At 36.8% G+C, this 12,824-nt stretch overlaps 1 protein-coding gene across 3 annotated transcripts in view; it reads left to right on the top strand.

Annotated features, from left to right (window-relative positions):
- The window catches only part of XRN2 (5'-3' exoribonuclease 2), a 115,270-nt gene that overhangs the window by 57,048 nt on the left and 45,398 nt on the right, over positions 1–12,824 (top strand). For all 3 annotated transcript variants that reach the window (XM_024559838.4, XM_053925948.2, XM_071221802.1), the window contains 4 exons: positions 1,807–1,890; positions 2,828–2,925; positions 3,554–3,633; positions 4,884–4,940. In XM_024559838.4, the coding sequence (XP_024415606.1) occupies positions 1,807–1,890; positions 2,828–2,925; positions 3,554–3,633; positions 4,884–4,940 (319 nt within the window). The remainder of the gene's footprint in view (positions 1–1,806; positions 1,891–2,827; positions 2,926–3,553; positions 3,634–4,883; positions 4,941–12,824) is intronic.

Raw genomic sequence — 12,824 nt, forward strand, 5'->3', positions numbered from 1 at the left:
ATAATATTTGCTTAGTATATATATGAGGAATATTGCATAGTCATTTTGAATACTGGGCATTTTATATATGAACAGAGAATTTAAGTAATTTGACCAGTTAAACAGTGGCAGAACAAAGATCTGAACCCAAAGACTCTGACCGCTGTGTTTACCTTACTTGGGCTACCTACCTATTGGTTGTTGAGAGGGTTAAAGGAGCTAATGCATGTAACATAGAAAATAATTGCTAAGACAAATAGTGGCTGCTATTGTCATTTTTACTATTAGCTCCCTCTCAGTTACTACCATTTTCACATCTGGGTATAAGGTATTCCTTCCTACCCTGGCCAGTAGGACTGATTTCTTATTTAGTAACATAGTAACATTGCTGTCATTTGCACTGCAAGTTGCTTACTGTTTGGAGTTTGCTTCTAGTGTTAATATTGTAGGAAAATCTGATAATTTGTTTAGATCCTATATCTAGTAGGTAGTAAAGAAAAGATAGATAATGTTATAGTTTTTTATGATACAAGTTTTCTTAAGTGTATGACTAAATAAAACTTGAACAACTCCCTAGGTTTTTTTCCATGTGTTTTCCAATAACCAAATAGCCTGAATCAGATGATAGGTGTTTATATCTTTGAGATCACTTTTTAGACCTTCAAAATTCACATTAAAACTTACTTCTTTTTAACTTTAAAAAATATTCTAGGTGGTAAAATTGAACATGTTTTCTAACCTTGAAAATATGGTAGATAAATGATTGCTGACAACTTAGGAAATCTTTCATTTATCATCATTTTAAAGGCAATAATAACAAATATAGCAGTTTTGAGTAACAATAGTTTCAGAATTATTTAGCTGTATTTAGCATTTCTCTTTACTATGTATTTAAAAATTTTTATATAGCCAAAATACTATAGTATATATAACAGAACATATATAACTTCAATAACTTTGTATATTTTTCTAGTAATAGGTACTGTTCTTACTAATGTGCTCTTTGAAAATTATTCATATGTGTTCAAATAAAACAATGGCCTTAATTCTAGCACACTTCAGAAGACAATTTTCAGCCTGAAAATGAACACCTATTCTACACTGTGCCACCACCACCCTCCCCCCCAGTTATTTAAGCAAGTCTCTTAAAATGTTTTGTATATAATTATTAGGTTTTAAAATGTAAACATAATACTGTGCAGTTTTAGAGCTGGAAGGCACATTTCAAATATTCTAGTTGAAAAGCCCTTCTGTGTATTTTAGTTGTGTGATTTTTTTTGAAGGTGGGGAGTGAGAGGTGGGTAGAGAGAGAGGCATTGATCCGTTGCTCCTGTATCCTCCCCAACTGGGAATTGAACTGACAACCTTTTGGTGTACCAGGCAATGCTCCAACCAACTGAGCCACCCAGCCAAGACACCGTATAATCAGATCTGTTTTTACAAAAGAAGAAACCAGGTCCTAGAAAGATGAAAGGATAACCTCAAGCCCTTGTGAGATTAGTTGGCTTGACCAAGAGCATCCTCATAAGTAAGGTCCAGGTGGCCACTTGTTCATTTAATTCAAAAATTTTAGCATCACAGTTAAGATTCAACAAACATGGTTTTCTACATGAGCCATTTTAAGGATGGGAAATGTAAAGAATCTTTGCTTTTAACACCATGTGGAATACATTTACACCTTAATTTTGTCTAAATAGAGTTCAGTTTCGAAATGTTTTGCTATAAGGAGGGGTACTCTACTAGAAATGTTTATTGGTAGACTGAAGATTAGTTGGTATGTAGATGATCCTAATAGCTGGAGTGGGTGGTGTGCATTTGTTTCTCCAGGTGTTGCTCTGTTGCCATTTGTGGATGAGCGAAGGCTGCGAGCTGCCCTAGAAGAGGTATACCCAGACCTCACTCCAGAAGAGAGTAAGAATTGTAGTGCCACTTGGTCAACAGTCTGTGTAATATAAACTTTACATTTTCTTGTAAAATTCAACCCTCTTCTTTCATTTGTCACATTTCTCAAACGGGACATAAACCATTTATTTTACCTCTTTATAACAAAAGTTAACTTTGCTTCTTAAAACTTGTCCATAAATCAAATAGTAGTTAAAAAGTTTTAAGTTATAATGTTTGTTAAATTCATAAGCACCACTTTAAGAATATCCTTTAACTTTTTGATTCTTATATGACATCCACTCACAAAAGGATTTTTGTGTGTTAGGGAGGTATTATTAATTTCCTCTCTCTCCCTTTTTCCCATCATCTCCCCTAAAGAACAGAAACTTTGCTCGAAAGGTTATGTTGATACAAAAGCATTTGCCCTCAAGAATGCTAACTTTGAAATGTTATTATGCACAGAAAGCGGTATTTTGTCATGCTACTGACAGTTCAAAGTGTAGGGAAACTGCAAAGCTGAGCTCTACTGGAAAATTTATTCAATGCCAGTATAATAAGCCTATAGAAATAATTTCTCTTTCAGCCATCCTTAGAATAACTTTTGTTGTTACATGATGTTGTTAGATTCCCTGAGGAAATACAATTCATGTTTCCTCGGGGAATGTTCATTTCTTAGAGTAAGAAATTGAGTTCTGTATAAATATGAAAACTTTGTCTATCATCTTGCAATGTTATATTCAGATATTTTTTAGTGATAATTTTTCTGATAGTCATTGATCTTTGAAACTTTGTTAGAATTTTATTTCTATGAAGACCACATATGCAAGTCTTGTTGCTTTTAAATATTTTTTGTAAATTTGTAATTAAATTTTTAGAATTTAGATGATGCTTATTTCATTCTCATACATATCACTCTTGCAGATGTAATTGTTTGTTCTTTATTCTTTTCTTACTTCCCCCATAGCTAAAAGAAACAGTCTTGGAAGTGATGTCTTATTTGTTGGAAAATATCACCCACTCTATGACTTCATTGTAGAGCTATACCAGACAGGCTCCACAGAGGTATGGTCTCTTTTTTCAGTCATGAAGTGTTTTTAGACTATATTTAGTTAATTAGGAATGTGTTTTTAAGATTTTGGTAAAATAAAAAAATTTATTGCTTTAACCATTTTTAAGTTTATAGTTCAGTAGCATTAACACCATACACAATATTGTGCAACCATCACCAGTATCCATTTCCAAAACATTTTCATTTTTCCAATCAGAAACTCTGTACCTATTAAACAATATTAATAAATAGTACTTTCCCATTCTTCACTTCCCACCCTCTGAACCTCTCTCTTACTTCCTGTCTCTCTGAATTTACCTGTTCTTGATACCTCACTTAAATAGAATTATACAGTATTTGGGGGGTTTTTGTGTCTGATTCATTTCACTTAGCATGTTTTCAAGGTTAATGTAAGTTGTAGCATGTGGCAAGAATTTTACTTAACTTTTTGTGGCTGAATAATACCTATTATATGTATATACCAACTTTTGTTCATCCGTTCATCTGTTGATGGGAACTTGAGTTGTTTCCATCTTTTGGATATTAAGAATAATGCTACTATGATTTTGGTGTACAAGTATGTGTTAGAGTCCCTACTTTCCATTCTTTTGGGTATAAAATCAGGAATGCATTTATTCACAGCCAGTGGATTTACCACCTGAACTATGTCATGGGATTCAAGGAAAGTTTTCTTTGGATGAAGAAGCCATTCTTCCAGATCAGTAAGTATTTGTTTGTGTATAATTGGGGTACCTGGGACTAAGTTTAGTTAACATTTTTACCTTGTTGCCTAAATGTTCTGTTTTCTAGTAATGGCGAGAAAACAAAACAACAGGAAGCCTGTTGAACTAAAAAGAATCTTGATGTCAGAACCCAGCTCTTTGATATTAATAGCTGTGTTACTTTGTGTAGGGAGCCCAGGAGGTTCCCTAAAACCCTTTCAGGAAAGCCATAAGGTCAAAACTATTTTCTTAATAATACATAGACATTGTGGTGTTATTTACCATTGTCACTTTTTCTCTCTTGAGCATGCAATGTAGTTTTCCAGAGGCTATACGTAGCATGATAATCTCAAGAAATTGAATCAGAAGCATATAAGAGAATCAAGCTGTTAAGATAGATGGTAAAGAAATTTTCAAAAATGTAAAACAATGATCTCATTTTTTTGTTTTGCTTTGTAAAATAGTTTTTATTTAAAATGTTATTTAACTTAACATGCAATAGGTGTATTGTTGCTATCTTTAAGTTAGTAATTTTTAAATTTATTCATTTCATTTTTTGTTAGGTAAATTTTGATAGACTAAAACCAAAATAAAAAGTCTTTGGGGCCCTCAGTTTTTAAGAGTTTAAAAGGGTTCTGAGGTCCGAGCTTAAGAGCTGCTGCTCAAAGGTGTATATCCAGGAATAAAATTTGCTGGTTATGAGTATGTGTATCTTTATTTTTTCTAAATATTGGGTCATCTTCCAAAGTGATTACACTATTTTATAATCTCAACAGCAGTTTGTGAGAGCTCTTGTTATTCTCTGTTCTTGCAAAACCGTTGGAATTATCACAGCCTTAATTTTTGTCAACCTGATGGGTGCTGTTTGGCATTTCGTTGTGGTTTAGAGTTGCATTTCTCTGATTACTAATGAGAATGAGGCCAATATTTGGTTTTCTTCATTTATAAAATACCTGTTCTATTTTTCTGTTTATTTATCTGTTCCTCCATACCCCTGTTGGTTTGTACCATAGGTATTCTTTACAAATTCTGATAAGCCCTTTGTCCACAATTGTTTTATATTGATGAGATGACAGACTAGGCAGACACAGTCCTATTTTAAAGATGTAAATTATTATGATATAGTTTTTATTGGTGTGTTTTAATGATTTCTCTTTCTTAAAGCCTAACAAACGTAGCAACATCTTACTTCTACTTATCTATAAAGTTACACTTTACAAATAGATGCTCCTTCTCTTGTTTTTCCTTAGAATAGTAAGTTCTCCTGTTCCCGTGTTACGGGATCTGACACAGAACACTGCAATCAGGTAAGTTTTCCAAAATTCATGGCATTCAGAACACAGCTCTGAACTTCAAATAAGTTTAAGATTATTTCTGATTCACAAAGAAATGGCAGTTTTTATTCCACCAATGCTTTGAGATTAGAGAAGTTTGTGTGTTGCAGACTTCAGAGCAGAGCCTCTTGACTTTAAATTACATATATTGTTAAGGTTACTGATTTGCTTCTCTGCTTTCTGGTTTCCCCTGGCAACCTCTAATTTTTCCCGGATTAGGAAAGTGGGAGATAGAAAGTAGGAGTTTCTAGGGATAGTTTGCTGTAGGGTAGTAAACAGAGCTCTGCACACCAGAGGCCCATACAGCTTCACTTTAAAATAACAGATCATTTTAATTATACATGTGGCCCTGCAGAACTTAAAAATAAAACTATTGTATACTTTATTTTGGTTAAGATGAAATAGAATGAATCTCTGATCTTGTTGGCAGGGTTTGTTATTTTCTTCAGTCTTTAGAGGAAAGTAAGGCAAGCACATCCTAGTAAATCAGGGATTTTGTAAAAACTATTCCTGAATCCTCCTTTCCCACTCATTATTTCTCCTCTCACTCAGAAAATATTTTTGATTTTACTTAGATTGCTCTTTGTGAGTATAAGCATCTTTATGTTCCTATCTTTAATGGATTTAGAGAGCAACTGTCATACAAGAAAGGCTTTTATTTAAAGAAAACCATTGTGAATTTAGAAAATCTTCGTAGATTAGTTGCTTTTGTTTATCTTTACACATAATTTGTCCTCGCTCTTTGTCCTTGGGCTCTTTTGTTAAGGGTGGAGTTTAGAATTGTAAGCCGGACTCCCATGCCCATTAGGAACAATCTGGCTCCCACAGATCTGGTGTGGATACTCTGTATTAACACTTGGGGTCTCTGGCTTGCTGCAGTGCTTCTGGCCAGTTAATCCTACCAGTTCTGTCTTTGGATTGTCACATGTTTACTTGTATTCCTCAATTTCTGTGCATGTTTTCTAGGGCCTTCCTCCCCAGCCGTCTAGAAATAATTAATTCTACTTAACTTTCTAATTAGAAGGATAGAGAGTTGTCCAAGGGAAGAGTTATAAAATTGACAAATTCCAGAGTTTTTGATTATATGGTGTTGGTGGTGGTTGTTTTTTAATCCTGAAAGGACCTTTGGTATTATTTGTTATCTATTGTGTTCACAAGATTATTAAATTTATAAAGCAAATCTCAGATCCAGGTGCTTGTCAGGTATATGTTGAAAATAACTTCAAAATAAAATTGATTTAATTGAGTTAATATTGTAGAGATTCCTGAAACCAAAGTTAACTTTCACGTTATGAGTTAATTTTCAGTGTTTTCTTAGAGGGGTAATATTGAGGACAAGATTCAATTTACTGCAGTTTGGGGTTTGTTTCAGGGCTTCTCGTGTATCCTGGTGGTGTTTTTGCTTTATATACCTAAATCTGACATCTGGTCAGGATGGCAGCATAGGTAAACATGGCTTGCCTCCTCGACAACCACACCAAAATTGCAACTAAAATATAGAAAAACCATCACTCAGAACCATCAAAAGTTGAGTTGAATGGAAGTCTGACAACTACAGAATTAAAAGAAACCACATTTATCCAGACTGGTAGGAGGGGTGCAGAAGTGGAATGGGCTGGTCCCACATCCACATGTGGTGGATAAAAATTAAGGAGGGATATCTTGGGAGTGAGGAGTCCTAGCCCCACACCAGGCACCCCAGTTCAGGGTTCCAGTGCTAGGAAGGTAAGTCCCCATAATTTCTGGCTGAAAAATCAGTGTGAATTAATCACTGGAAGAAAATTCTGGAGTCACAAGCAGTTCCTCTTAACCCATACAGGGGAATTCCTCAGACTTCCTACGTCTGAGCTCCAGCACTGGGGTAGCAGCTTAAGGCACCAGTGGCATACAGGGAGAAATGAAGTGTCTGGCATCAAGGCGACAGCTGGGGGACAGCATTCTCCCAGACAGAAAGGTGGACAGAAGTCATTGTCCCTTTTCAGAACCCTCCCCCAACAGAGCCACAAAGCCAGCAGGCTGGAGCCATATCTGAGACTCCACCAACCTGGCTAACATTGTTCATTGTTTGCCCCACCCTGGATATGCCCCAAGACTCTGTCCTATCAAACTTGATGGCCCACCCAAGCTGCTGTTCCATATGAATGGCTGGTCTTGACTCTTTCTTCAGACCTTCCTAAATCCTCTCAAACAAGCAACTGCCAGCCTCTGGGAGCCCCCAGGCCCCATACCTCTTGCTCAGTGGTCCCAAGCACAGCGGCAGCAGGAACCAGCTTAAATTCACAGCTTGGCCCAGCACAAGTAGCAGCCATCTCAAGATTGCTTTACAGCTCAGGCAGGGTGGCCCCAGACAAAACACAGGTGGGGGTTGATCTTGGCTTGCACCACCCCAGAAACCCAAAGCCAGCCCACTCAGTGGATGACACAGATTCATAACGGCTCTAGAAACAAACACAGGGAGGCTGCGAAAATGAACAGACAAAGAAACATGGCCCAAATGAAAGAACAGATAAAAACTCCAGAAAAAGAGCTAAATGAAATTGAAATAAACAATCTCTCAGATGCAGAGCTCAAAATACTGGTTATAAGGATACTCAAGGAACTTAATGAGGATCTCAGCATCATAAAAAAGATCCATTCAGAAGCGAAGAATACACTAAATGAACTAAAGTACAATTCACAGATAAACAACTGTAAAGTGGATGAATGGATGGAGCTGAGAATCAAATCAATGATTTGGAACATGAGGAAACAAAAACAACAATCAGAACAGGAAGAAAAAAGAATCCAAAAATATAAGTATACAGTAAGCAGCTTCTGGGACAATTTCAAACGTTCCAGTATTCGCATCAGAGACGTACCAGAAGGAGAAGAGAAAGCAAGAAATTGGAAATCTATTTGAAAAGTAATGGAAGAAATTTGGTGAAGGAAATAAACATGCAAGTCCTGGAAGCACAGAGTCCCAAACAAGATGGATACAAAGAGGCCCACTCCAAGACACATCCTAATTAAAATGCCAAAGTTTAAAGATAGAGAATCCTTTTTTCTTTTATTTTTTTTTACGTTTAATGTATTGATTATGGTATTATGTTGTCTCATTTTTTTTCTACCCTTTATCCTCCTCCACCCTGCACTCTCCCTGCCACCATCATTCTTCCACCTTAGTTCATGTCTGTGGGTCATACATATAAGTTCTTTGGCTTCTCCATTTCCCATACTATTCTTAACCTTCCCCTGTCTATTTTGTACCTACCATTTATGCTTCTTATTCCTGTACCTTTTCCCTCACACTCCCCCCTCCACCTCCCTGCTGATAACCCTCCAGATCTCTATTTCTGTGAATCTGTTCCTGTTCTACTTGTTTGCTTAGTTTGTTTTTGTTGTTCTTTCTTTAGGTTAAGTTGTTAATAGTTGTGAGTTTGTTTTCATTTTACTGTTCATATTTTTGATCTTCTCCTTTTTCTTAGATAAGTCCATTTAACATTTCATGTAATAAGGGCATGGTGATGATGAACTCCTTTAACTTGACCTTATCTGGGAAGTTCTTTATCTGCTCTTCCATTCTGAATGATAGCTTTGCTGGATAGAGTAATCTTGGATGGAGGTCCTTCCTTTCATGACTTAGAATACTTTTTTCCCAGCCCTTTCTTGCCTGTAAGATTTCTTTTGAGAAATCAGCTGATAGTCTTATGGGCTCTCCTTTGTAGGTAACTATTTCCTTTTCTCTTGCCGCTTTTAAGATTCTTTCCTTTATCTTTACTCTTGGGTAATGTAATGGTGATGTACCTTGGTGTGTCCTTCCTTGGTTCCAACTTCTTTGGGATTCTCTGAGCTTCCCGGACTTCCTCTATTTCCTTCACCAAATTGGGGAAGTTCTCCTTCATTATTTTTTCAAATAAGTTTTCAATTTGTTGCTCTTCCTCTTCTTCTGGCATCCCTATGGTTTGAATGTTGGAACAGTTAAAGTTGTCCTAGAGGTTCCTAAGCCTCTCATCATTTTTTTTTTAATTCTTGTTTTTTCATTCTGTTCTGTTTGGAAGTTTATTTCTTCCTTCTGCTCCAAATGGTTGGTTTGAGTCCCAGTTTCCTTCCCTTTACTTCTATCCATTTTCCTCTATTTCACTTTTCAGAGCCTTCCCTTTTTTCTCTATTTTGCAACCATACTCAACCCTTTCTGTGAGTATTCTGATTACCAGTGTTTTGAGCTCTGCATCTGATAGGTTGGCTATCTCTTCTTCACTTAGCTGTATTTTTTCTGGAGCTTTGATCTGTTTTTTCATTTGGCCCATATATTTTTGTTTCAGCGCACCTGTTATATAGTAAGGGGTGGAGCCTGAGGATTCACCGGGGCACAGCAACCCACGTCACTGCATTGGGGTGTCATATGTGGGTGAGGTGTCTGAGAGGGAACAAGGTTCTTGCTTAGCTTTCTGCTGGCTTTCAGTCACTTCCTCCACTACCCACAAGCAAATTTGGCCCTTTTGGTGCTGATCCTCAGGAGGCTTGCCCTTTGTACCTTCTAGGACCCTGTGGGTGTCTCCAACAACATCTCGTGTAAGGCTGGGAGTTTCTCCTGCTACCACTACCCTCAGGTTTTTTCAGTCAGAGGTTTTGAGGCTTTATTTCCCCACACTGGAACTCTGGGTTTCACGGTCTGTATCAGTCCCCAGTTGTTCCAGTTTGTCCGCTTGCAAATATGGGACTGGCCTCTCCTCCAGCCAGTGCCTCACCTGCAACAGTCCTCCAGCTGCCACTTTGCCAGATGTCCTGTCCACCCCTCCTACTGGTCTAGATGAATGTTTCTTCTTTTAACTCCTTGGTTGTCAGACTTCCATACAGTTTGATTTTCTGGCAGTTCTGGTTATTTTTTGTTTTTAAATTTGTTGTTTTTCTTCTTTTGGTTGTGTGAGGAGGCAAAGTGTATCTACCTATGCCTCCATCTTGGCCAGAAATAAAGAGAGAATCTTAAAAGCAGAAAGATAAAAGCAGTTACCATATTTTGTTGTGTATAATGCAGTTTTTTTCCCCAAACTTTTGAGGGAAAAATAAGCATTCACATTATAATGGGTAGTGCTAATTCTGTATCTCTGTAATATTTTTAATTCTTTTACTTATGCTTATGCTTTAAAACTGTAACTCTAGAAATCAATAATGATATCCATATGCAAAGTAACATCCTGGAATATGATAATTGGTTTTGTTTCTAAATTTAAATAAATGAAAAATTGAATTAAAAAAATTAAAACAAAAGCTCTTTATTCCTGATAGTTTGAGTCAAAACATGGGTGAGCATTATACACAGAAGCATGTTATACATGGCCGATAGTTACCTACAGGGGAATTCCCATAAGACTGCCAGTTAATTTCTCAAAATAAACTTTGCAGGCTAGAAGGGATTGGCAAGAAATATTCAAAGTCATGAAAAGCAGGGACCTATAGCAAAGATTGTTCTACCCAGCAAAGATATCATTTAGAATCAATAGGGCAGATAAAGAGTTCCCAGACAAGAAAAAGCTAAAGGAGTTCATTGTCACCAAGCCATTATTATATGAAATGTTACAGGGACTTATTTAAGAATAAGATCAAAACTGTGAACAATAAAATGGCAGTAAAGACACATCTGTCAACAATTGAATCTAACAAACGAATTAAGCAAAGAACAGAGACAGAATCATGGATACAGAGAGTTTTGATGGTTGCTGATTGGAGGGGGACATGGGGGAATGGGTGAAGAGTTATGGGGATTAATTAGTATAAATAGGTAGTTATAGAATAGCCATGGAGATGAGAAGGACAGTATAGGAAATGGAGTAGCCAAAGAACTTTTATGCATGACCCATGGACATGAACAATAGTAGGATTTCCACTATGAACATAGTGAGGGTGTGGGGGGTGCTTGGTGGAGGCAGAAAGGGGGAAAAATTAGGACAACTGTAATAGCATAATCAATAAAATAAAATTTTAACCAAAGAAAAAAATATAAACCTAAATCTGAAAATGAAGCCTCTGGTGCCAGTTGTCAGTTACTTTTCTCTGTTTTGACTCCTGGCATTATTTTCCGTTCTCTGTTTGGATGCATTCAGCATTCTATCCCATATTTGAAGAGATGTTTCCTCAAGTTGAGTTTAGGTGAATTCTTCACATCATATTAGGTGTTATCTATAGTGTTGAGAAGGTTTATTATAGAGATTATTGAAGTGTCTTAAAACTCATGGAAGGACCTGGTAAGAATATATAGTTAGCTGTGGTTTAGGAGATTTTTTTTCCAATTCTTTTTTCATAAATCATTCAACTTATTAATTGCTTACCTTTTAATAGAACTGAGCTATCTCCCTTAATTTAACTTATCCTGATCTTCCTCCACCATTACAATTTGCTTAGACATATTTATTTCTAGGGTAACTCTTTGTAAACCATAAATATGTAAATTCTGCATATAATTTTAAATGACAAAAAAGTTATTTTCCTGGTTCAGTTTTCTCTTCCTCCAGTCCTGTATACACACACACACACACACACACACACACACACACACACACCCCTTTGTTTGCCTCAGACTCCGACTTTGTTCCTTTCCCCTTGCCAGTTCTCCTGGCTCATTTCTCCTTTCGGTCCCTCGACCTCCTGTTTTCTCAGTTGCCCAGATTTAAGAGCTCATTTATATGCATTGGCTTCTCACTTCACATCACTCCCAGCCTGTTTAGATTTTACTTATTTACTTTCAGAGAGAGGGGAAGGGGAAAGGAGTGAGAAAGAGAGGGAAAGAAACATGCAAGAGATACATGGATTGGTTGCCTATCACATGCCCCCAACTGGGGACCTGGCCTGCAACCCAGGTATGTGCCCTGACTGGGAATTGAACCAGCAACCCTTATATTTGCAGGGTGGGGCTCAGTCCACTGAGCCACACCATCCAGGGCATCCCAATAAACCTCTTTTGTACTCTCCTCTTGGATTACTATATTAATCTCGCAGCTGATTCATTTGACTCCACCCTTCTTCCCACTGAATGTATTTGTATGTGATCTGAGGCTTTTATTTTTCTCTCTCTTAAAGACTATCACCCTTTAGAAATCTTTGGTTACTCTCTAGTGCTGATAGGGTTACACTCTTGCTTTTTCAAGGCCTGTCATAATTTAGCAGAGCTATACTTCTGTGCCTGAATTCCCACAGTTCCTCAAGGACACCTCCTTACCCACAGGGATCCCTTCAGTATTCCGTTGACCTTTGTGCCTTCCTCCCGTAGTTTGGAATGCTATAAATGGATTTGTAGCCTACCCTCCATTATTTCTCTTCTAAAAGGTAATCTGTAATTTATATTATCTTTATTGTTCTTTTTATCAGTATCATTGTCAGGTTTTAGCATAGTTCTAAACTTAAGTAAAAGCTCAGTTATTTGTAGTGTTGGAACTAGTGTTTACCAAAGTCTTCTAGGGGCCCAAACTTATTTCTTCAGAAGAGTGTTTCTCAAACTTTGTATTCACCTTTGGATGGATCAGGCAAGGAGGTATAGAATGTTACATCTCTTCAAGTAGATTTTTTAAAAACACAAATGTGTGTGAAGATGGGTTTGTTTGTTTCTTTGTTTGTCTCTTTTTTAATGTAATCATTAACTGTAGTTGATTGTAAGGCTTGTGGTTGGCAAACAGACAACTCAAAATCCAAAGCCTGAAAGAGGTGGAGTTAGTAACAGACTTAATGGTTGAAAACACTTGGGAGGGTTTAACTTTGACTGCCTTTAATACTTCCTAGGACACTGAACTGGTCTAGAAAGTCAGAAAAGATGTCTTAAGTCCTATAAACTCTTTAAGTGTTTTTAAAATGTCAAGTATATTAATCAAAGTGTTCTCTGCAAAAACA

This window comes from Desmodus rotundus, chromosome 6 (assembly GCF_022682495.2).
Source record: "Desmodus rotundus isolate HL8 chromosome 6, HLdesRot8A.1, whole genome shotgun sequence".
Taxonomy (NCBI): Eukaryota; Metazoa; Chordata; class Mammalia; order Chiroptera; family Phyllostomidae; genus Desmodus; species Desmodus rotundus.